The sequence below is a fragment of the Thunnus albacares genome, chromosome 12 (assembly GCF_914725855.1).
Source record: "Thunnus albacares chromosome 12, fThuAlb1.1, whole genome shotgun sequence".
Lineage (NCBI taxonomy): Eukaryota > Metazoa > Chordata > Actinopteri > Scombriformes > Scombridae > Thunnus > Thunnus albacares.
In genome coordinates this window covers 16311440-16337061 of record NC_058117.1, presented here as the reverse complement: position 1 = coordinate 16337061, position 25622 = coordinate 16311440, and the positions used below count along the sequence as shown (strand labels likewise).

At 42.7% G+C, this 25622-nt stretch overlaps 1 protein-coding gene across 11 annotated transcripts in view; it reads left to right on the top strand.

Annotated features, from left to right (window-relative positions):
- The window catches only part of LOC122993522 (zinc finger protein 521-like), a 90401-nt gene extending 71868 nt beyond the window's left edge, over window positions 1-18533 (top strand). For all 11 annotated transcript variants that reach the window (XM_044367753.1, XM_044367751.1, XM_044367752.1 and 8 more), the window contains 2 exons: window positions 6371-6486; window positions 17052-18533. In XM_044367753.1, the coding sequence (XP_044223688.1) occupies window positions 6371-6486; window positions 17052-17081 (146 nt within the window). In that variant the 3' untranslated portion in view covers window positions 17082-18533. The remainder of the gene's footprint in view (window positions 1-6370; window positions 6487-17051) is intronic.
- Window positions 18534-25622: the final 7089 nt, after the last annotated feature.

The following is a 25622-nucleotide window of genomic DNA, read 5'->3' as shown; positions in this document are numbered from 1 at the left end:
TGTGAGTGTGCTTGTGTGCATGCGAGCGTGTGTATCTTGGATTTGCAACCCAATGAACTGATCAAAAGATTAGAAAGGCAGAGTTGGGTTTTACGTACATGTTCACTTTAGAGGCATTTACATCCTCACTATGCAAAGCTCTGCATTTCCAAGCTGTCTTTTTTTTTTTTTTTTTTTTTTTTTTTGAGTGTGAAAAGGCAAATGGGTTCTAAATGAGTTGGGAAAGGTCAAGCAAGCAGGTCAACTAAAGCTGAGAGCAGTTTGCTGCATGTAGCTTTTTATTTAGTCAAATTGCCTCCAAATCAAGGCCAAAGAAGTGTCATGAGGTGAGAGGGGGAGAGAGACAGAGAGCAGGGGGGAAGATAGTGTGAGCTGAGGGGAGATGGGGGATGGAGGAGTGGGGAAAGAAAAGGAGATGTGCTAATTGTGGATGGCAGTGGTGCTGATAGCTGTAATGATCTCATCTGTCTCTGTGCGTGGAGGTGGAAGGACCGGACTCCTCCTGAGAGGATAGCGCCCTCCTTCAGTGTCAACAGGGTTAACTATCTCTATAATGAAATCTGCAAAGTCGTTAACTTCAGCTCTTCACTCTTTCTCCCTTCTCAGCTCTTTACTCTTCCTCGCACTTTTTGGGTCCTCAGCTCATTTCCTTCTGTTGCGTTTCTTGCACTCCACCCCTCACCCAAAGAAGAAAAAAAAGTGTCTGTCCTCCACTTGTTACATCAATTAACATCATTAGCTCACATTTTGCATTTTACTCAAATATCTTTCTTTCGCATTTTTACCTCTTCATCCACATAACTGCTCAGCTCCCTCTTCATTTTCTTCATCTCTCTTTCCCTCCACTCCCCTCCCTCTTCCCTGCTCTACTTCTCTCATTGCTGTTTTTGCCTTATCTCTCTTTTAACAGAAGCCTATTGATATATCCCCACCCCGAATCCCCCCACCCCACACCTCCACCCCTCACAGGGGTCTGAGCATTTAATATACAGAGCATGCCTCCTTCATCTGAGCCTTCATTTTCCACCGCCGGCTTTGACAGACAGGTCCCCCCTCTCCCTCCGCGTCCATATCGATCATGGCGCGTGAGAGAGAGGGATGCTGGGAGGGAGAGGGGAGGAGGGATAGACAGAGTACACCCTCAGGACAGTGGTCGCAGAGCAGACAGACAGATGGGCGAAGGCCTATGGTTATGGGGAAGGCAGGCTGAGGAGGGTAAGGATGGACTGAAAGACCTCCCTCTGTTGGGGATGCAGGGGACACGCAGACTGCAGTCAGAGCACTCGGAGGAAAAGGTGGGATTGAGAGATTGGCTGACAGCTGTCCTTGAATATATTTCTTCAAGTTGAGCATAAAGCAGAGAAACAACACTGGTTTAACAGCCCGACATGAACTGACTTACAGTATATTGTTTAATGTATTCTGAGCAAGCTTCATTTTTATTTTGTGTTCAATTTGACAGATTTGAATTTACTCAAGTGAAAGAAGAAAATACAGCAAAGTTAAAACTCTCCATAGTATGTCCTTCATTCAAAATCTACACAACCCTGCCTCATAGAAATTACGTTGATATACTACTAATCTGAAACAGCGAACGCCGCCCAGATTCTGTTTTTGATCCGTTTTAAAGATAATGAGGAAACGCTTTTAATTACAATATCGGGCAAGTCACACAATGTTGATTCTAAACATATCTGCTAAATGTTCACAGACAATGTTTTTCATTTGTGTTCCTACAATATCTGTTTGTAGCAACTAAAGCATTATTCAACTTTTTTGTGGTTTTGTTGAGGCATTTTCAGTGCTTGCTTAAATGGTTGCAATTGTGGTCTTGGTTTAATGTTGAAAAAGGCAACAGTGACACAACATATTTACTTTATTAGCATTTAACAAAAACCACAATCTTTTTCTTAACCTTAACCAAATTGCTTTTGTTGCCCAAAACATAACCACATGCGGTCCTGTCAGCAAAATATCACAAATACAAGAGCTCATTATGCAGAAAGGCTCCACATGTAATATTACTGGATTATTATGCATTAACAGCATGTAAGCAGCATTTTCATGTTGTAGGTTCAATGTGGAGCAAAATTAAACTGTTGAGTAGTAAGTTAATTAACGACCATATGATTTCTATGTAAACTAATAACTATAGCTGTCTGCTAAATGTGGTTAAGTAGAAATAGCAATATTTCACTCTGAGATGAAGAGTAGTAGAAGTATAAAGTAGCATAAAATGATAACAGTCAAGTAATGTCCAAAACCGTACTTAAGTTTTTAAGTAAATCTAATTAGTTACTTTCCGTTCCTGGACATAAAAGTCTAATTTTTACAATTCACTATGAGATATTTATTGTTTTGTTTGGTCCTTTTTAGCTAACATCAATATGGATGAGATACTGTTGAATAATTGCATACGCTATTCCAAAAAATGTATTTACATATGTAAAGGGATCCCTATTACAGCCTTAATGACTCTGAACATAGAAGCAAAACTTTGATCAAACTAGGTGGCGGCAGTGACAGAGGCTGGGTCTCTTGATTAACAAGGTTACTCTTTGTTCAAAAGATCACCCCCCACTTGATGCCCATGTTTTAGTTTGATCTACCCCATGTGACCCAAAACTCACTGGGAGGTAGAAAGTGATTGTCATTCTTTGACATACCTGATTATCCCCAATCCACACTGAAGGGAAACAGAGAGAGGACAAATCATACCGCAAAACAGACCGGAGGAAAAGTATGGGGGAAAAGTAAGTCATAGACAGTAGATGAGGGGAGACAAAATAGAGGAGAAAAGGAGACAAAACTTGGAGGAAGCTGAGAAGGTTGCAACTGGCAAGTTTGGATGTGAGATGAAAGAGGGGAAGAGGAGGAGGAAAAGAGAACTGTGTAAGGGAGGGAGGGTAAATGGAGAGAGGTCCATAAGCCCCTGGATGATGAGAGAGAGGCTGACTCTCCCAGGACAGATTTGACAGGTTTCAGAAGTGGGGGAGCCTGCAGCTAGAAGTGTCTGCCTGCACCCTTAGGAGCAGTAGTGAGGGCTGGTGTGGAAATTGTGATTGGGAATATGTGCTTAAGACAAACAAAACAGAAGAAAGTGTGCCTGATGAAAGTCGTACGTGTGTGTATGTGTGTGTGTGTGTGTGTGTGTGTGTGTGTGTGTGTCTGTGTGTGTGCGTGTGTTTATATGCTTGTCTTTTACTTATGTCACAGCATGAAGTACAAACTTGAAAAACTACAGGATGCTCTGCTTTCAAATCCGCAAGAGTCTGACAAATACAGTAGTTTAATTAGTTTTTTGTTTAGTTTCAGCCCAAAATTTGCTGGTGCGTTATGTTCGAATGTGACATTTTGCATCCAAAAGCCTACATAGGCTTAGCTTTAACCCAAAAATTAGTAGTTATCAGCTTATAGCTCTAAATCAACTTCCCCAGCTGACTTGTTTGTGTTGCCTCAGAACACTTGGATCAGCCTCTGCATTGTGAACTCTTGGATTAGGCAGAAATGAACACATGTAGGCTAGACGAATAAATAAATGAAAAGGAGAAAGGGTGGAAAAAGGATAAACTTTTTTTTCTCCTCCCTGCACAAACAGCTTAGTATTGGTGCAGTGCAGCCTGCAGAGAGCACCACCCTGCCAAAATAAAGATGAGCTGGGGCCTGTAGTAAAGGAGACGTCTGCCATGGGCGGCCCCTGAGATCTAATCAGAGGGCTTAATATCCCCCACAGCGAGGAGACCTTGGCCCCTCAGCCCCCTCAGCCCCCTCAGCCCTGACACCCCTGACGCCCAACCCGGCTCAGCGCTCTGTTCAGCGCCGCTCTGCTCTGGCTCCACAGCCAACAAACTCCACAAAGTTCTCTCTCTCCCTCTCTCCCTCTCTCTCTCTTTCTCTCTTTCTCTCTCTCTCTCTCTCTCTCTCTCTCTCTCTCTCTCCCTCTCTCTTTCTCTCCCTCTCTCCCTCCCTCCCTCTCTCCCTTATTCTCTCTCATTCTCAGCAGGGAGAGACACAATGGCCAGCCACTGATCCTGTTTGGATGTGGTTTTGGATTATTTCTTCCCCGTTTCTCTATGTCCTCATTTTAACCCTCTACAGTAGGAAGACATTCCTCTGTTCCTCTTCTAAATGGGCATTGCAATGGCATATTTCACGTGTGTCACATGTTGCCAAATACCAATACAGTGTTCCCTCATTGCCCAATTCAGCTTATCCCTTTATTATATGTTGCATGCTAATTTTAAGGAGTGATGATGAAGACAAAGCATGTGTCTGAATTGTTATTCTCACTACTAATTAAAATGTCAGGACAGTTTACATAAGAAAAATGTGAATTTTGCAGTCAGCTTTAGTGATAATAAATGTGACCAAAGCCTTGCCAAAACGGAACTATACAAATTATCTAAAAAGTTGTTGAGCTACAATTTATACCTTTATCTTAAGTGTCTTAACTGTGTCATAAACCAATTCAGTATTTACTGCTCCTACTTTATTTTCTAGTGCATTTTGGACTCTGGCACTTTAAATCAGTCGCCATCGTCGACTTACATATGAATCAATGCTGGGCTGTAAATTGATACATGCATACAGTAGCTGATTAAATGTGTCTCGTGCAGGAACTGGATCAGATGTAAACAGGGAGAAACAGCTAACTTGACATCTCAGCTGTGTTTAGCCCTATTGTACAGTATTTGAAGGCCCCCCAAGTCTCAAATCCATTTTTATTTTTGCTGTATTGACTTTTTCCTCCTCTAGCCAAAGACATAATGAAGGCTTCCTGCAGCTGCTGTGACCTGTTTCTGTACAGTATATGCAGACAAAACACAGCGAAAGAAAAAAGCTATTGTTTATCAGTGCATTTTTTTCTGTCAGAGCATGTATTCCCCACAAAGAAAATTGTCATCATTTTCAGAGCATAACCGAGGCACAAATATGCATGATGGCCGAGGCCTTAACCTTGAGCGGAAATGTTTTGTAACCGACAGTAAAACCAGCCATCTATCTGCAATTATGTTTATCTTCATATTGCTGTGGTCATTAGTTTCAGAAATGGACCATGGAGTTGTTGTTTGTTCATTAGAGGAGGTTCGTTCATTTCTGGTTAACATGCTGCCATATTCCTGAGACAGCTGTCACCCAGGCATTAGCAGTCTGAAAGCATCACTGCAGTGTGTCTGCTCTGGTCTCGATCTAAACTTTTATTTCCCAGGTCAGAAGTGTGACATTCAATGAAGCCGAGTGCGTCTCAAGTGTACGCAGCTCAATAATTAATAACCGCTCTCCCAGGTGAGCTCAAATTGGGACACGTTAATGTTGCAGAGCCCCGCCACGGGGCTGTAGCGACCCCGAAGCCGTCTCCGACAGACACCTCACCTTTTGTGGCTGTGCTTTTTCTTTTCCTCTCCTTGTGGCCCCACGGTGCATGCATTAGAAGAAAAGTTATTTTGAGCTGTAAGAAATTCAAATGAAGCCCCCACATGCTAACTTTTCCAGAGCATCCAGACCTTTGAGATTAGACAGCCGTCCTTAAAGCACAAGGGTCTGGGATAACAAACGGCATGTTTGAAGTGCTCCTTGGAGAATGCAAAGACACACACACACACTCACACACACACCCACGCACACAAGACACATGCACTCAAGACGCACACAATTGCATCCCCCCTTAGCTTTCCAGCGTGGACTATCGCTTAATTAAAGCACAAATATATAGTATATGTTTTAAGTGCCAGCGAGTTGTGTGTTTATATGATGGTGAATGTAGTCCGAGTCTGCATGAATAAGTAGTGCAACACCATGAATATTTATATTGTCAATATAATTAGCGATGTAGACTAATGGAGGCCATGTTTTGCACTTGAAGCCATGCCAATTTTTTGTGGTTGTTTATTTTCCGGCTTGTTGTCCCCACAGTAGTGCTAAATAAAGAGCATCATTATTCCCAAAACATTATGCATTCGCTAGCTCTAGTGCCATGAATATGACCACTCTAGTTTCGCTGTTAACATCTAAATTGTTCTCTGTTTTTTTTTTTTCAATTATATATCTCATAACAATGTTTTTTATATTGTTGATAGTGAATTCATTTGTTTGTAATTAAGTAATTTTCCTTGCCATTTGACATAATCTGTCTTCAGTTTTTATTCAAGCAGATGCAATTAAGATGTTGCCTTTGTTCCGTTAATGCAGGCAACAAGGCCCTACTCTAATTTACAACAGTCGACAATAAGAAGCGGAGAGTAGAGGCATCTTGCAGTGACAATTTTTTAAAATACAGCATGCACTGCACGCGGAAAGTATTTAAAGTATGCACTAACAATTACATATTTTTTCTCCTCTGTCCTTGTGTCTCCTTCCCCTATGTGAGCAGTGTTTGTCCAGGCCAATAAGCTTCAGCAGCACATCTTCTCTGCCCACGGCCAGGAGGATAAGATCTATGACTGCTCGCAGTGCCCGCAAAAGTTCTTCTTCCAGACAGAGTTACAGGTGAGCCTCAGGCTGGGGGAGCCAAATGGCCACCAGCATAAAACTGCAGCCGCTAATCACACATGACAGCTTAACAAACACTAAACACCACTCACCGCACTCCAGCTATCCCCTCCTTCCCGGCTGGGATGTGAGACTCAGAAGGAATTATTTCAGTCCGTTTCCAAAACTCATTTGTGATGTGAAGATATGATTTGATTTGCTTATTAGACCAGCAGAGCACTAAAATATCTGGAATTAGAGGATTAGTGGAATGCTCGTTTTTGAAGAGGTAATTACATACAGTGCAGAGGCAAAAACACAGTTGAGTCAATATGCCTGCATCTCCTCTCCTAATCACAGAGGAGGCCTCATGGCTAAATATGAGCTTTGTCCTCTGGGAGACTGTATCTGCCCTTCAACAAAGTTAGTAGTTGGACTTATGAACTCGCAATGTTAGAGAGATAATCCATTTTCTAGCAATCTTTTTCTTTGGTCCTTGGAGAACCTGAAAAAATGAAACAGACCTTATTATATTATTTCACAGTGGTGGTGTTTTCAAGCAGCTCTGTTTTGTTTGGGGGATTCTCTACCATACACATGGCACACTTCTAATATCCAGATCTTTTTCTATTACCTTTTGAAACTGAATCATTAAAATATGAGTAGTCTATAACCACCTTGTTCAATCCAATCACTGGAATTATTCTTAATTTGCCTTAAAGCGCAGAGAAAAACTGATAGCTCCTGACCATATCCTCCAAATACATCTATCTGAAACTTGGATTAGCAGCACTAGGTATTAGCAGGTAGCCAGAGGAAGTATACAGAGCTTGGCTGCCCATTGATCGGCAACGATTTTTATATTGAGATTCAGGTTGTAAACACAGAGGTGTGTGTCTGCCAGGAGGAAGGTGAATGTGATCATTATCTACTGGTCATTTGAGCACTGCAACCATGAATAAAACAAGTCCTGATCATGCAACTCCACAATGGAGAAGGTTATTTAACAAGCCTCATGCTTCTCCAAACTGCCAATGTGGAGTCTTTTCATTCATGCCAAGGCCTCCTATTTATCACATTTTCATCTCTCATTGGTACGAGTGTTCTCTATATTGCCAGGGTTGCAGGTACCTGTAAACAATCTCAAATAACCAGGGGATGTTTTCCTACTTTTTTTGTTTGACATTTTTTGGAATGAAGCGATCTCCGCCTCCCGGAGCTGTTGTTTCATGCATGATTATATTGTTTTACACTCTGTGTGTGAAGAGACAAGAGCAGAACATGAAAGATCTATGGCACTTTGTTGTGAAACAAGGGGTTATGAAAGGAGAGCAGGAACGAGCTTGGGGGATAAGACGATCATTATGCTCAACCTGTGCCATACTCTAAAGTCAGTCCCAAGTGAGCGCATGCTCACACTCACTTCGACATATATACATATTACATATAGATACACACACACATACTGTTTCTTATCACATTCACACAGATAAATCCACAGTTTATTTATACTGTGACCAACTCCGAGCTTTCAAAGTTACGTTTGTTTGTTTTTCATACATTTTTATCTTGCGATGCAACTCCTGAACTTAGTAATGTTGGATGTTGCATTTGCCTTTTCACTGTCTATAGCTTAAGCCTTCAACAAACAGCACAGGCTGGAGTCTTGCTTTTGGTTGTTGTTTGTTTGCGGTTGCCATTTCCCATGCATCACACTTCAAAATGTCTCACTGACACGGGGCAGTCGTTTGTCAGTCTCTCTGAAGTGGAGCTGTCTTCCAGCAGTGAGAGAAGTGGAAGCTCTCTCTCTTTGCCAGCTCTTGAGTTTGGACTTTCTCCCTATTTCTCCCTGACACTCTGGCCCACTCGCCGGCTGCCTGGGCTCCTCATCTCTCACAGTAGTCGGAAGGGTCAAAGGGCCAGTGCAAGCTGGGAGAAGGAGCGGCGAGAGGGAGAGCTGCCACGGCAGGTAAAGGGAAGCAGGAACGATATTTTATTAATTTGCTGCTGAGATCCTGAAACAGACCAAAGGCTGTGACAGGTATCCAGTGCACCACTCCACATCCTCCCCCACCGCCTCCCCCCGTGAACTCTACCCTGCGAGGGGCTAGCCAATTTTCGCCAGCCTGTCGAGATGGATGATGGGAGAGCATCCGTCTAATCAGCCCTCCTAGGACCCCCCGCCCAGCCGCCCCCCTCAGACCGGCCAGATTGACTGACTCCTGGGCCTGTGTGCCCCAGAATCCAGATTCCAGAAGAGAATAATCTCTCTTGCTCTCCCTCCATTTCTCTCTTTCCTCTTTCACAGACAAAAAATAAGCACTGAGATGCGTAGACCACCATTCCCCTCAAAAACTCTCCAGAGGACTCTCCTCCACCATCACACACACACACACACACACAGCCTCCACCCTGCGCATCCCTCTCCCTCACCCCATTAAAATATGGAGCAATGTCTAGATATTTCATGAGGTGCTGATGGGGAGCTGGCTGTGCAGCGCTCTCTCTGACCCTCAACTACTGCCCACCCCTTGAGCAACTAGGAGACATAGCTTCACTATATCCTCTCACCCAAATAAGATCCACTGGCCTCTCATTTTAAAAGCAGCTTCTCTCTCTCTCTCTCTCCTGCCTGTCCCCATATGAGAAAAAATGTCCCTGGGTTCTTCTAGCAAAGACCACATTGCAATGTGAAACTTGATAATAAACTTCCTTTTCCCTTTGCGTTGGCTTCAGATACAGTAGCTTTTCACATTGCGGAAGGAACTGAGCCACTGACAATGCTGCTAGGCTGGATTAATTAGCCAGATTCATTAACTGATGGATGCGCAGTATTAGCCACAGCTTAAATCTGACATTTCTCTGAGTGCAGTTCATTTGTGAAGAAACACACTAGTTCAGTTCCTCTAGCAGTGCCGTGTACTGGAGGACTGCAATTGGAGGCTTCTCTCCCAATGATCCCAATTCCTCCAAAGACAAGACAATGAGATTGAAGTTACACAACAGTGAAGATGACATTTTCTGCCTCAGATTCCCTTGTCCCTCTTAAGCTGGGCTGTCTTTTATTCCCTCCATCCTCCAATTTCATTATCATTCCTTGGAAGTGACACGAGATTGTAAGTCATGTGTTAAGTCGCGCCGCGATTGACGGAGGAGTGGAAGGACTGGGGTACTGCATGACTTCTCCCTCTCCTCAGACGCCCGCAGGACACGTACCTTAATTGGAGTGTCTTTTAAAAGGATTCCTTCAAAGACAATCCGAAGCTCCCTGGCCTTAATGAGTGCTGAAAGTGACAAGAGCACATCTGCATCATGTTCTACTTCCCCACACAAATGAGATTCTCCTCTCCCCGTGTGATAGCCATTATTGCCAAGCTGTGACCAATTCCACTGTTTTAATTAAGCATATTTATAGGCTTCATGGTCACCAGGTCAGTGTAAACAGCTATGCATGTCATAACGTCCGTCTAAGCAGGGAAATAGGGAGAGAAAATGAGAGATGGACAGTCGGAGAAAGCAGCAGAGGAAACAAGTTAAAGAAATGGGTTTTTGCATTAATAATCATGTTATAATGCATGAAATTTCTAAAGCAGATTCTGTGAATGATCTTAAAAACAATATTTCAGGTTCTTTTTCCTTTCTAAAAAATGGCATGTCATAACTTAGACCAGTATGACGCACAGACACCTAATTCCCTGGAAGTTTTTTTTTTTTTTTTTTTGTAATGAATTTTAAAATATGCCCCCAAAAACGCCCTTACTGCCCCACGTCCCAAAAGTGTCGCACAAAAGCAAAGCTTCATGTGTTTGTCCCTAAGCAACTCTCAAACACCACATTTTCTCTGAATATCTTGATCTGCCAAGTATGACAGCTCTTCACGCTTTTGAAAGTTGTATATATTTTTTTTTTCTCCTTTTATATGACAACTTGTTTTCTTCTTCTTCACCCCAGGTGCTCAGAATTCTGTCACCATTTCAAAAAGTTGCACTACAAAATACAAGAACAATGAATTAGAAAAACAAATGGCTGCTTGTGAGGCGCCATCATTAATATTTAAGCTTATTTATAATTATGTACAACACTGTACACACACTGCTCTGCACTGTAAATGGGGACGTTAACACCCTTAGATGACTAGTGATGTATCACAATTGTGGTGTTCTAGTTTTGTAGGTGGATCAGAATTAGACAGCATGACAGACCTAATGATCCTGGGAGGATATTCTCTCTCTCAGTGTGTGCGCGTGAATACGTGTTTGTGTGTATACATCTGTGTGCGTGCTGTATGTATTTGTCTTTGTCTCTGTCTCTCCCAGGGTCTGATATGTGCATGCAAACACATTGTCTGGAGGGAGACATGACAAAAACTCCCAGAAGCCTTTGAGCTGTGCTTTTTTTTCTTTTTCCTCTGTTGCACCACTGGGGAAAGTTAAATCCAAACAAAGAGGAGACGCTTGGTGTACTGTGCTAGAATCCATCACCGGATCTCTCCCTCAAACATGTCTTCTTTACTTTCTTAGTTGACTTCTTCAACAACTTTGATAAATACCATTTTAAGCTCGTCTCAGGAAATTCACCACAGGTTTAATTTACTGTCTGTAGCGATTTGATTTTCAAGTGTCTATTATGCTGTTGATGTTAACAAAATGCAGCGAAGGCCAAAATAAACAGCATTAGAACAATTATTCCCTCTCGAATTTCATATTCGCACATTGCAACACCAGAGTAATTTAACTCTTCAGTTTTGGAAAAGGATGCTGAATGACACCAATTGTCGGTCAATTAGAAGCTAATTTTTATGATTCGCTCTTACATTCAGTGGGAAAACATGAGAGTGCAGATCAACTCTTGCCTTCTCAGTGAAGCGTGGAAATGCGAGAGAAAAATTTAGTCCTCAAAAATCTCCGCATTTATGAAGTGGCATATCTAGCAAAGAATGAGGGGGGGGGGGGTGGGGGGGATGCGCTCTGTAGCATCCCTAGTCAAAGTCTGTCCCTGACTGAAGTGGTTAAATGTGAGAGTAATTGTGTTTTGTTTCTGGGACTGACATGTGGAACCCCATGGACCCCATCTCCCTCCCAGTGACAGGCAGAGATCCTCCCACCTCGCTCTGTCTAATTAGAGGATGTAGCCCAGGGCTCATGTCCCAGGAAGACCCATCCCCCTCCCAAGATGGCTCCCCTAAGAAAGCCCTTAATTGGGTTCTTTAGTCATAGTCTTCATTTTGGCTGGAAAGGCATCTGTGTGTTGCTATCACCTCAGAATACAGTTGGTATCGCTCTCTTGTGTTGTTGTTTTTTTTTCTTCCTCTCTTTTCTCTCCCTCTCACTGGCCTTCTCTCTATTGCTTTCCCTCTCCCCGTCTCCCACTCTCTCCTCACTTAATGAGGCCCCATAATAACACAGCAGTTGTGCAGTTGTTTTGCTACCTCAGTCAAACAGCGGGATCACTGCATAGTGTGTTTCTAGTACCATTCACTTGTCTACTTAGACAGGGTAATGAGTATCATTTGGAGCTACAAAGCACCAGCCCACAAAAAGGGTGGTCCGTCATCTCCAGTTACACCTCAAAAGTATTTGGTTTGGGTAGTTAGACATCTAATCAAAGCATTTCAAGCGTTATGGATTTATTATATTTTTTTTTTTACAAGCATTCGGTGCAAATATGACCAGACACAAGATGACACACATGGAAGACATTGAAATCCATTGTTGTTGTCAACTCCACCCGAGCCTGGTGCTGTTACAGTATGACTATGACTCCCCGGCCACCTCACTTCAAACAAGACAGTCTGTTACCAAGGAGACCAGGCCGGTTGTGGCACAACAGTGTTTGGGGTCAGCCCTCCCTATGGCCTGATAAGTGATGACTGTGGAGAATGCCAACTGCTGTTTTATTTATTTATTTGATTGTGTTCTTCATTGGCTAAACTAGCCAGCAGTAAGCTTGGCCTGAGGTCAAAGCAGGGAAGGATTACTCCCTCAGTGGACTGGTCAACAGTAGGGAATGCACAAAGGGAGGACTGAGTCAATACTGGACCGAGTTCAACACACCATTAAAGATCAAGGAAGAATGCAGCACTCTTGTCTTTCTCCGGAGCAGTCTTGAATGCTAAGAAAACACTTTACACAGTGGCAGAATTTTCACAAATAAACCAAGACGCAGTGCGGTCGTCACTGATTGAAGTCCATTGTTCATCACAGGGGCTTCAAACATTACGCTAACATAAATGAGCTTAAATTTCCAAGTGTTTTCATTGCTTAAAGTCCCCCTGCAGTTTAGTGTGTAGAAGAGGGACCACAGGTTCTTTGTTTTAGAATCATTTGGTGACGTTCTCCTATGCGTTAATTAAATTCCTGAGTGATGACTACGGGAATGCACAGGTCTCAGTGGTTTTGTGCACACTCCCTGTGCTCTAGATGCAGCTATGCAGAATATTGTAAGACATGTGGGGTAAGAGAGAAAGTTGGCGCAGACTGATAACACTTCTAATCAGAGCTTAGAGGGGGATGTTTACAGTTTTGACTGTTCCTTCAAATTTTTGATTATAGATCAACTAAACAAGACACTTAAGCTGTAGGAGTTCAAATGAATTTGCTTAAATCTTTTTAATTAAATAGTTTCTTTAATGAGTAATCTTTACTGTGAGTGAGTAACCATTTATGATAAAAAAAAAAATGTCTTTACTAGCATTAGCTAATTAATGAGTTCAATAAAAATAAACACGTTTTAATTTAAGAAAAATGTTTTACTTGCAGTTGTGTATATGTTTTGAAGTCACAAAATGATGCATCTTAACATCTTAACAATGAAATATCTTTTCTAAAGTGGCAGTTCTTCCTGCCTCAAAAGAACAACACTTTTAAACGATGTAAAGCATTAATTACCAGGTGAACAAAATTTGATCAATTACTGTAAATGAGTTTATAACTATGAGCACCAGTTAAAAGATGAATTATAGATCAACTTTATTTATTTTTTCGAATTTATTAGTTTACACTCAGATTTAGCAGTTCTAACATACAAATACCCTTATCATTAATACAATGTAATTACAGCATTTTTAACTGTATTAGTTGACACCTTTCTAAACATTAATCCATTTTTTCAATTAACATTTGACAATACAACACTTAGAACTTGAGGGATACGAAATGCGTCAGACTCTGGTCAGTTTACTGGTCAGCTCCACTCTTGTGTAAAGTGCACACTGCTTTGTGAAGCCTTGAAAAGGCCATGGCTTAAAAAGTCATTATTGCTCACTCAGCTCTCTAACAACTCGATAAAGCCTGGGTTTAATGTTACATGCTGGATAACACCAGGTAGTGGTGCAGACACAATGCACTTAACATGTGCTCTGCAGGTATTAACTTTATGCTAATCAAACATTGTTAGCGTTGCGATTAAGCTTTACATCCTCTCTCTGTGATGTTGGACAATGTGAAGATTATCTTTAATACAGCGAGATCAGATGAAAGAGAGAATGTGTCTGCGAGTCCACTGGCCTTCCTCTGCAGAGCTGATGTAAGAGATGCACCTCTGTTGCCTCACTGGAGACCGGGTGCTATCGATGGAGACCAGAGCAATGGGGAACGACATAAAGAATGATTAGTTAATAAATCAACTCCCCAGCCTCCTTGCACTTTCCCGCTCTCTGCTCTTACCCAATCGTTCCTCATTTTTTCTCACCCTTTCCCTCTCTGCAGCGGCATTAAATTCCTAAGACGTGTTGCACCTGTTTGCATGGGTACACAAGACCCCTGCCGGGTGTTCTCCCTCCTCTTCCACTACCCCTGAGGGGGTTGCAGTAGGGTGATGTAATCAGATGAAAGCGGTGGTTTAACGGTGGCACAGAGTCGGTGAGAGAATAGGAGAGGAGGAAGAGGCTCGCTCTGAGCCAGTGCAGCCAGTCTTCATAAGGGAGAAGCGGGTGTGCATTATTGATCAGAGCAAAATTTAATTTAGTGGAGAATTGACTGCTATGGTTTACCTGAACACTGCTGGTAACTTGGCCCTGCAGCAGGCCTGTGTGGCCAGCAGGTGGTTGAAAGGATCGAGGAAGAGATTAAGGGTTGGATAGAAGGGAAGGAAATGGATGATAAGGGGAATGGCAGAGTTTCAGGGGGAATAGGATGGCGTTGAAAGAGGGAGTTGAGATGAGAGCTAAAAGGCTTAATGGAGGGAATCTAATCCTAAATTGCAGTGATTCTGGTGTGACACCATTAGTGACATCCTCCTTGCTAGGGCGCTGGACATTTTGGTCATTTTCTTGCATAAGCTGCAAGTTGTGTGTTTCAGATCGAATTTGACATTTGTAGTTGGTAGGTATTTAACTTCTCCAGCGCTGGTGCGGGGGGTTACTTGAAGAACTTGACAAGGATGACGATTCGAAAGAGAATTTCCACACTCCTCCTCCCCCCTCCCTCCCTTCCACCATCCATACTCATACACAAAACAGTTTAGAGCTACTCTGCAGAGTTCAGTATCCACAGAGATAAAGGTATCAGTTTCATTTTCTTTTAACATTTTTTCCCCCTCTTTTCCTCTATTTCCCTTTAGTCTGCATGGCTGCCACAGCCACTGAAGTCGTTTAATACCGTCCTTGAGAAAGCCCTCAGTGAGAAAACTCCTGGCATGTTTAAGGAAAAGGTAGAATGCAGTGTGTGTCAGACAGAGCTGGGACATGCAGAGGGGGGAGCCATTCCCCAGAGGGGTTATTTTCCCCTCTAATAGCTGTTACGAGCCCTACATTATATCCAAGGAGCTACGTTCCTTTGGGGTCCACAGACACACACACACACACCTAGACACACTGGCACACTCACACAAAGGCATGCACACTCAGTTGAGCACAAATTTTCTCTCTCTGTTTCTCACTCTTCCGCGTACACACACACACACACACACAGTCACAGGCACACACACTCAGTCCTAGCCGCTTTGCTCTCCCCGTGTCAATATCCTGCCATTTGAAGTCACGTACTGCAGGGGCTTCTGGGAGTCGCCGAGGAGCCAGGCTGACGGGTAATGGGCCGCATTCATTAATAAGGTTGCCGTGCTCCTGTCCCTCCTCAGCAACGCCAAGGATGTCTTCACCGGGGGGTAGGGGATTGGTGGAGTGTGAGGAGGGGGAGGAGGTGAGGTGGGGAGAGAGAAAGAGCGTCCCGTGGGGAGTCTCCTCCCAGACTCACTTAAAGGAGCTTTATTTCAGCAAGAGAGGAGAGAGGGAAGCAGAGGAGCTGTCCGGGGCCGCCTCTTTAAAAAAGGGAGAGCAGGGCCCAGGCGAGCCACGCTAACCCTTACAGGGGTCACACTCCTGCTCCCCGTCAAACAGCTTATTACCCCACCTGTCGGGAAGTAATCGCCCTAGCTGAAAGGAAAGCTGTCGAGGTGTTTAAATGCTTTATATGGAGGCAGCTGAAAGGGTAAAGAGGGGAGGAATGAATGCGAGGGGGGCTAATAGTCGTCTCCTAGCACTGCCCAAGGGATTCTGCACCAACAGGACTGAAGGTGACTGCTTTGGTAAACCTTCTCACTGAGGTTGCAGTAATCATTTTAGATTGTCTTTTTCTCCCTGTTACATTTGAAAAACTAGTGAAGCAGCAACAACATCATTTTACATACCTGTGCACTTAATTATGTGCCTATGTGCAGGACAAAATGTATGTGTGCACTGAGGCGTGTGTGTATTTGTTCATGCATGCGTGCTGATGACTCTGTGACAGGTGTGTCTAGTCCATGCCAGTTTAGAGAGTCCAAGGCCGTGTTTTAAACAGAGCGCAGCAAGTGGGGCATGTAGTTTGCATTAAAGGGATTAGCAGTCACTTCAAAAGATGACCTGGATTCAGCCCACCAGGGACACCAGTTACACACCCCCTGGTCCACACTCCCTTTAAAGAACCTGGCACAGCTGCCCCACTACAACCACTCTCAATGGTCTGTGTGTGTGCTTGCATAAATTTGGGAGATACAGCAAAACAGAGTGATATTGTCAGCTTGTTATTCTGACATAATGAATAGTGTCTACCTACAGAAGTGTGGGGGATCATATCATCAACGGCCTCACCTGCACCTAAAGTATTTGTTAACTTTTTTTTTTTTCTGCACTGCACATTTGTAGCACATTCAATACATGAAGGCGCTGGATAAACAAGACTCTAAGGACAATATTCCATCAGGTGTGTCAGTGCCTTGTTATGGATTTGTTTCCATGGACACAGCCTTTGATTGGGAGGAAGGATTTCTAAGGAATGGGATGTTATCTGTCAGTGGTCTCATACTTTTGTGTTAGACCAGGACTTAACTATGCTTAATCCCACAGCCAACATACAGATATGACTCCTGTGCAAGTTAATTGGATTTGGCTAATGAAAGCCTAATAATGATGATGTTCAAATGCCAAGATAATCGAAAGACGGCACCTGTCAATCATAACATTTGAAATAAATTACAAGGTGCAAGAACATTAGTGTCCTTGTGTATGGAAGATGAATAATGTTTCATTGTCTGTTTTATAAAAAGGAAGGAAATGAAAGATCTGTCTGCTGTATGTGATCATAATGTTTCTTTCTGTGTCCTTGCAGAACCACACGTTGACTCAGCACAGCAGCTAACATGGCAAAGCGCAGCGCCGTGGCCGAGAACAAGGATCACATGACGCAGAGAATAATGTCTGACCGCCAATTACCGTCAGTGCAGTTTCCCACTGACTGTCTTGCACTGAACTTTTGATTCAGTTACACCACAAGGAACCATGCCACAGCAAGAAAAAAGAAAAGCAAAGCAAAGAAAATAAAAAGTGGGGGAGGGGGGGCATAAAAGAACCCTCTCCGTTCTTTACTAACCATTATTTCAAAAATAAAGAAAAAGCCAACTTGTTTGTACATAGAATTCTTCATGTGTTGCTTAACTACAGCTATATTGCAATCTTATACAGTATTTGCCAATGTACAGTTCAAAATGTTTGTCCAAAAAAAGAGAAGAAAAAAAAGATCAATGACATTGTCAATCAGACTAGATGGGACTCAACCAGTTGTGTAAAGGAAAAACAGGGTGCCACTGAAAGCGTAGGAAGCTGTAGGAACCGGCAAATGTTGTCAGGAGGACTCTTCGTCAGCGCCACTCCTACTGCGCAGTATGTCACTCTGTATCCTGACGTGGTCAATCATTATGGGGTAGAAATTTTGATTCACCAGCATAGGCTGAGATCTAGTCTGTATTTCTGTCGTAACATGGCTACCAGAGGACCAGCCGAGGACGGCGGTGCGACTAATCTGCACTGCCAGCGCTGGAGTTCAGATGAGAGACGGAAAAAAAAGAGAAAACAGAGAACAGAAAAACAGGACAGGATGCTGATATATGCAAACGCAGTGACACAGATTTGGAAAAGGCTAGTTCCTACGGTTGGCTCGTGAACAGAGGCGTGAAGCTCCCATGTGGCTCTCAGAGCATGGGGAAATCTCCAGCCCACTGACTCAACCTGTACATTTCTGTTGTTAATGTTTACTGCTCATTGAAGCCTGGAGATTACTGGAATTTTTTTTTTATGTTTTGTTATCGCTATGGGTTTTTTTTATTTGTTGTTTTTTGTTTTTTTGCAATGGGGGAGTAAATCCATTTGGATTTGGGGTCATGAAGACTGAACACAATTCCAGTCTGTCTCGGGGATATACCGTAGTTACAAAACTTTGTCCCTGGCTCTCCTGGAGAGTGCCCGAGTACTCCTCTTATTTCTTTGCAGTGTCCCATTGCTCTCGCTCTCTCTCTCTGCTCAAGCTGGAAGCCACTGTGGCATCATACAAAACTTAAAACCATTCTGTTATGTAAATGTTTTGCATTCATTGAACCTGAGATGCACTTTTGTATGAAACTTTAATGTTTTGACATTTTGATTGAGAATTGTTCGTACACAGTTTACAGGAAATCACCATCTCCTGCAGCAAAAGGACAGTTATCTCCGATGTTATTAAAATGTATTGTACAAATATGGAGTTCTGTATTTGGCAGACCTCGTTTTTTTGTGTTGCACATGTGATGGAAATATTAAAAACTGTATGAGGAAATGACTCCAATGTCCCTTCATTATATATCTAAAAGGCTTTGTGTATCTGTATGATAATAAGTGTGTGTGTGCATGTGTGTGTGTATGTGAACACAATTAACCCATCAGACAAGAACTATGACAGCATAAACATGATCATCATCAAAAGATTACTCTGCTTCCTTTTCATTGTATCAAATTGCATCCTATTTTTCCTCACTCCCTTGTGGCTCCCGCTAACGAACATCTGAGCATCTTAAGGGAGGTCTGTGTTATTAATGACTCCATTACCCATCACCCTGTGCGGTCCCATTCTACACACCCTTGCGCTAGGTCTATTTAGGGAGCCTCCAGCACTCCGGGGGACCAACGAAAAGATTCTTCTGCCTTTGCCGAGTGGGACACAACCCATGCTACAACATCTGTCTGTCTCAGCAAATGATTCATCAATGGTGACACACAAGCAGCATAACATTTGTTGAAGCTTTCAGTTTTGTTTTGAAAAGGCTCAGCGCTGCATCTTTTAGCATTATAACTAGGTTATGCTGTGAATAACAAATGACTGTAAACTAATGCTGCCTTTGAAATATACAGCAGATACTCTATTACATTTTATGCTGTAAATAGAAAATGCTGCATACTGTATGCATACACAATTATAAATATGAATGTGTGGCATAATATTATATACATGTTTATATAGACACATGTATAAGTCAAATGTTTGGAGACACTTTCTCCTTCAAGAAAATGGGGAGGTGTGTCCAAACATTTGACTGGTACAGTGCATATACACTGTTTTGTTTAAAAAAAAACATATATGGATGTCATCCCTCTGGATGATGATATTAAAGGTCATTTGTCACAGAAAATGATCACATACAGTATTTTATAATACATCTGTGTAATCGGGCTTTCTGAAGCTTGTCTTATTGAATTTTCCCATTTCAAGCGTAACATCAAATGCGCATGTTGTCTGTCATTTGTTAGCTTTTATTACATTACTATAATGAATATCAGATGAGGAATGACAGACTTCCACAATGGAGACAGAGCCCCTCGTCCAAATCAGAGATGGTACGGCCCAACATTAACTGTCATACTGAATGCAAGCTGGGCATCCATTAAACAACTTTGCTAGCATTTCCCTGTGCCAGGCACTTTTAATAAGCTTCAAGGGCATTTGAACGGGTCCAGAACTTTGCTTTGCCAGAGATGGACTGGCCCACATCATCCATTACATTAAATTGGGTGGCGGCCTCCAGCTCATATTTATGATTTAATTAAATTCACTTGTGAGGCGTATCAGAACCACTGCGGCCTCCCTTTTAACGCCAGCCTAAGCAGTAAAACACACACGTACAGACACACACGCACACAGCTACACACGTGAGTGCATACACAAGTGTTGTGTTTCTGACACTCGCCCAAGTGTGAGACATTGTGGGCGCTTTGGCAGGGGCGTTCTCAGGGGTTCATTTAAAGCAATATAATTACGCAGCCCCCAAGTATTCTTCCATCAGAAAGCAGCAGAATGGATGGCTTGTTCAGAGATAACTTAGCCTGGCTGATCCTCTACGGTGTCGTTGCATGAACATAACCTCAATGCAAGTGGTACTCAATGCTGCTAAGAGCCTGGCCAGTTTAGTGAAACTGGGCAGTTGGGCCAGATGTTTGGGAGTAGCTCAAATACCATTGTTCTTGTCCAGGATGTGTGTGAAATGGCATTTTGTTTTTTATATGACAGCCTAATACCCATAGTCCTCTAGAGGAAAAGTGCCAGCCTGTGTTAAGACTTTATTAAAGAATTATGAGAGCCTACTGAACCTGTGCTGTATACTACTATCCAGGAAGCTGAAATTTTTATCCGGTATGAACAACCAGCACAAATATAAGTATGCATTCATTGCGTGTCCCTTGTGCTCCAGCGTCTTTGCTATCGCTCTTCTTTGGTGCAAAATTTAGTTTGGTGAAAACTCCACATTGTTAGGCTGCGCATTCCTCCCACTGAAGGAGACCTCGGAGACCTCTTATGGCATTCAATATGTGCGCCCAAGCGTGAGATCCAGATCCATTTGGCCGGGAGATCCACTGGGAGTGTCTGGGGTAACCCAATCTCTCACACCGGCACTCCACATCCAGAGAGCCATCTTTTCACTTCAGAACTGTGTCAGCAAAATGGACGCCTCAACCTCAGTATGTAGCCCTGCCAGAGTGTTTATGGGTCGAGCACAAGGGCCTCTGCTATTGTCTTTTGTGTATCTCCTGTGTAATTTTGTGTACACCCTGTTTCTGTGTCTTTAAATGTAATTGTAGAAATAATAACAGTAAAAAGACAGTTGTGAAAGCTAGTACACATTTTCTTCCTCAGAGTTACTTTAAAGACGTTTCCTCTGCAAATGTACATATGCCAAAGCCAGTTCTCAGGTTATAATTAGAGAGCAGGGCCTGGAGCTGTGAATATCACTTTCAAGTCTTGTGAATCTGAAAATAATCCCCTCATTCTACACCTTGAACCACACAATTACAAACTACAAGATGTAAATAAATGTTGTATTAAAATATAACATTTATTCTGAATTGATTTATCCCTCCATCCATTTTCTAAACCGCTTATCCTGTTCAGGGTCACAGTGGGCTTGAGCTTTGCAACACATTGGGGCAAGAAGCACCCTGGACATGTCGCCAGTGTATCAGTGGGCTAACACACATATGGACAAACAAACACATTCACACTCTTCCCTCCTCTGTAGCCTCTCTCCTAATGATCCCCCCTGTCTGCTGAACTAGGAGAGCTGAAGGTGAGTATCCCCCTCCAGTCATCTCCCTCTGCCTCACCAAGATAGACACTTGAAATAGACAAGGCACCAGACACTGTTTTTTTTTTTCTTTCTTTCTTTCTTTTTTTTTTTTTTTTTTTTTTTTGGAGGGGTGGGGGAGGATTTTCAAAAATGTATTAAACACCAAGCAATAAAATATAGACCAGGTGGGGTCAAATTCACTGCAGCTATACCAGCTCCACAGCCAGTGTGGTGATGAGATGAGGACATGGAAAGATTCTAAAAAGAGGGGAGAAAAGAGAAAGAAAGTATCAATAATGCAGAATACACTGTATACAGCTGACAGTAAAAATGGAAAACACACTGCCTGAGAGAGAGGAGGGCACACTGAATTCTGGGCTGAGTCCCTTGTACTGTATCTCAGTGCCAGAACATGAATTCATTGGTTAAATGATTTGAGTTTATTGGGCCTGCTGAAACCAGTTCAAATGTTTCAGCGCTATATGTGTGTACGTGGCCACATATGCACAAATGTCAACACAGATTTCTGCACTATTTAGTGCATTTGGTATCTTTAGTTTTATGATGAGCAGAAATGTCTGTATATGCACACACTGATGTGAAATAATTTTTGCTCATCGACATCTGCCATGTGTTTATTTAATGAACACATGGCAGATAAACACTGGTATGTGGGCATGCTTTGCCGAAAATAAATGTGGAGAAGGAGGCCGAGGCCATACTAGAATTTGATTTTATTTTTGTTCATTTAATAGTTTTTCTTATTTATTGTGGGGCGTCATGTAAGCTGAACGCATTTCTTCATACTGTCAGTTTCACATTTATTTTGCATGTTTGTTTATTGGTGATGAACAAAAAATGCTCCATAATGGAGCCCCTCGGGAGAACAAGGGCCTCATTCTCCCAGTATTCCCCTGCGCTCTCCAATCTCTTCTTCTTTTCTTTTTTCTTAATTTTATCCCTCTTTTTTTTAATTCAGAGCTTCCCATTCATTCTCTCTCTCTCTGTGATTCTCATCCTTTACTATTATCCACTCTCACTCATGTCAGTCTGTCTGCCTCTCGCTCTTCCACCACCCCTCCTCTCTCCCTTTGCATCTCTTGTATTGTAAACAGCTCACAAAAGCATGACAAGGTCTCTGCTCATGTTCCCCCTGCCTTCCTCTCTGTTCTCCCAGCTATTTGTTATTGTCTCCCCGCTATCGTGTGTTTGTCTCTATCAAGCTTTCTTTATTCTGTTTTTCCTCTGCGTCAGAAAAGCAAAAGTTAATTAAATATGGAACGAGATGGAGCAGCATCTCTTTAAACCATCATGTCATTAAAATGGCATCCCTAGGAGATCAGCTTAAAAGGAGTCGGAGAACAATGTCTTCTCAGTCAGATATTTATGGGCCTGGTTATGTAAACATACTCCCTTTATTCTCTATGTATATTTCATGTAATTATCACTTTTTGTAGCGCTTTTCCCCTGAGATACATAGAGGCAAGAAGTTACTAGGGGAATGTCATTAGAAGAGACTATTGTTACAGCGCTGCTATGATACTGCACCGGGAAAAAGGCTACATTCCCGTCCTGGTGAAACCTTTTATCTATATTTGACTTCATCATATAAAAATCATCAGCGTATCTGCAGCCGAGACTCTCTGTCTGAGACTCACGGCCAATTCTCTGCAGTTGCCCATCTTTATTAAAACTGAGAAACATACTGACTAAAGCATTCAACAGTATTTTTTTTCTCTTCCAGCATGCATCTGATCTAGATACCAAGAAATTCAGAGATGATTTTCCAAGTTGCAAAAACCTTGATGCCTCATACTCAGCCTGCCCATATTCATCTGTAAGGATAGCAGAAGATCTGGAGTGAACTGGATTCCTTCAGCAGCAGAGGCCAGTGACTGGTGCTTGAAGGCCTGGGTGCCAGCTGACGGAAGCCGCTAATTAAGAGGGTTGGAGAGCCAGTGGGGTGCCTTATGAAACAGGGGCACCTGGGTTTCACAAGAGGGGGCCGGGTATCCATCACAATTCATCTGTGTTGCACAGGGAAGACCATAGTCCGCTCCAGCGTTATGCCACGTAGCCCTCTTTCACTCAAGCATAATGTCAAATACGGCTCACACAAAAACCCCCCTCCCCCTGTGTCAGCTTGTTTGCCATCACAGGGGGAGATGTTATTGCATGGCATGATGAAACTGTATATGTCAAGGTAGATTTCATTCAAGCTAAATGCACATAAATGCAGATTCAAAAAGAAATGGCTGTGCATAGATACAGGTAAATACACACGTGTAACATTAAGTATGTATGTAACATAAAGTATAAAGCATGCACGCACACACACACAGACACACACACACACTCACACAGGATCTGGACTCCCACATGCATAACTTAATGCCCCTCTCTTTTCCATTGTTCGTTGAGTCTTCTTTGCTGTAGGGTCAAAATGTCTCTAAGTAATCTAACTAGCTCCGACTTAAGGGACAATATAAGGTCTGCCATGAGTTCTGTCATTACTGTTTTACCCACCAGAGGCAGATACAGCTCTCGACCACCACTGAACCTGCCATATTGCTATCCAACCTGACCCCACAGATGCAGTAAACCTAAGTGAACCACAGTTTCGAAAGTCGACAGCAATAACCACTGCAGAATTGCTTTTAATCAACGTCTGAAATGAGGGTGACTTGAAGCGTCGCCCCATGCTGATTAAATGTAATTGTTTAATTGCCAAGTGCTGGGAACCCATCCTAAGAGGATTCCAATGGAATTATTTAATCTCTAGTCAGGAAGTACACTGCAGGAAAAAGCAGAGGGAAAACGGAAGAACGGAAAAGACAAAAATCAAGCAGAAATAGTCTGTTTTTCTTTTGGAGCATGTCCCTCATGAAATATTAACTGTGGTTTACATTTAGTTAGCTGAGAAAGTGAACAGCCTTCACGGGGGGAAAACGTACACTAAGTGATGCTACAACTTCAGAAGAGGTCAGAGTTTTGACCTGTATCTACAGACTAAAGTGGTTTGGTCTTGTTTGCCGGTTCATTTTTATGTTTCAGCTTTACTCCAAAATGCCACAACACATCGGTCATTGCCTTGTTGTACGGAGTCCTGGTATGTCAAAATGCCAGTCCACTTGGCTATTTATTGTCTATTTTGTAGACCAGAGGTGTTTCAATTTGAAAACAAGAGATTTCTGCATTAAGTCATTCTAACAAAGTGCTAAAGGGGAACCTCTAAGAGCTTAACTATTCAGAGATTCTCATGGGGACGTTATATAGGCCCTCTCCCCCCTCTGATCACTGACTGAGTCTCTGCTAATGGGGCTCTATAAACTTAAGGGGCACAGGTGCGCTCCATTTGGGGGCACAGCTTTTAGATGCATTGCTTGGGGTCACAGACATCCAAACCCCCCATAAACACCATGACATACACTGTAAATAGGACTGAAAAAACACATAGACACACTTATATTTGCACCAGATTAACACCTCTCGTCTGTATTTTTCATGGTGGCACCCCTCCTAGACCAATTTAAGCTGGCATGATTCCCAACACAGCCTCAGTCAGTAGCCAATCGGTTTGGCACACATGCCATGACATTTCAATCTATCAACAAAATCAATAGCAGTACTCTTCCTAATATAACTGCACACAGTGCAAGCGCTCTTCACAGTGATACGGCTCTTTCTGTCGCATTTAGATACAAGGGAGTAAACCCAGGCTTTCCATTCTGCTGATAAATGCAGTTCTGTCATCCCAAGGGAAATGTGCCTGCATCCCTCTGGTCAGAAGTGTGCGTCTGTCCCCCCACCAAGCCACGGGCAGAGAGGGAGTGAGGGGGGAGCAGAGGCCTGTTCCCTGCAGCTGTGCCCTTATTCCCAGCACCTGACCAGGGGCCCAGATGTGCACATGGGCAACAGCAACAATTTGAGCAATGTAAGTCCCCTGTGGGACCCAGGCACCTGCAAATGTAACCCCACTATCTAACATGATGGCGTAATTACAGGTCTAATAAGTCTACATCTGGAAAAAACTCATTTAATCTATCAAATCAAAGCTACCTAGACTGGGGAACAATACAAAGATGTTATTGCCCTGTCAGCATTTCATCTGCACATCAAACCAAAGCCACTCGGCACTTGGCACTGACCCAATTAGCCATCAGGTAGACAGCAACTACAGGGCACAATGTTGCCATTTACAATGTAGCACAGAGTTAAATTTAATTAATTAATTTTATATTGTGCATAAAAACCCTCAGGCAGTTACAGAGATGTGTTTATTTTTAAAAATTCAAAATTTCATCCACCTAAAG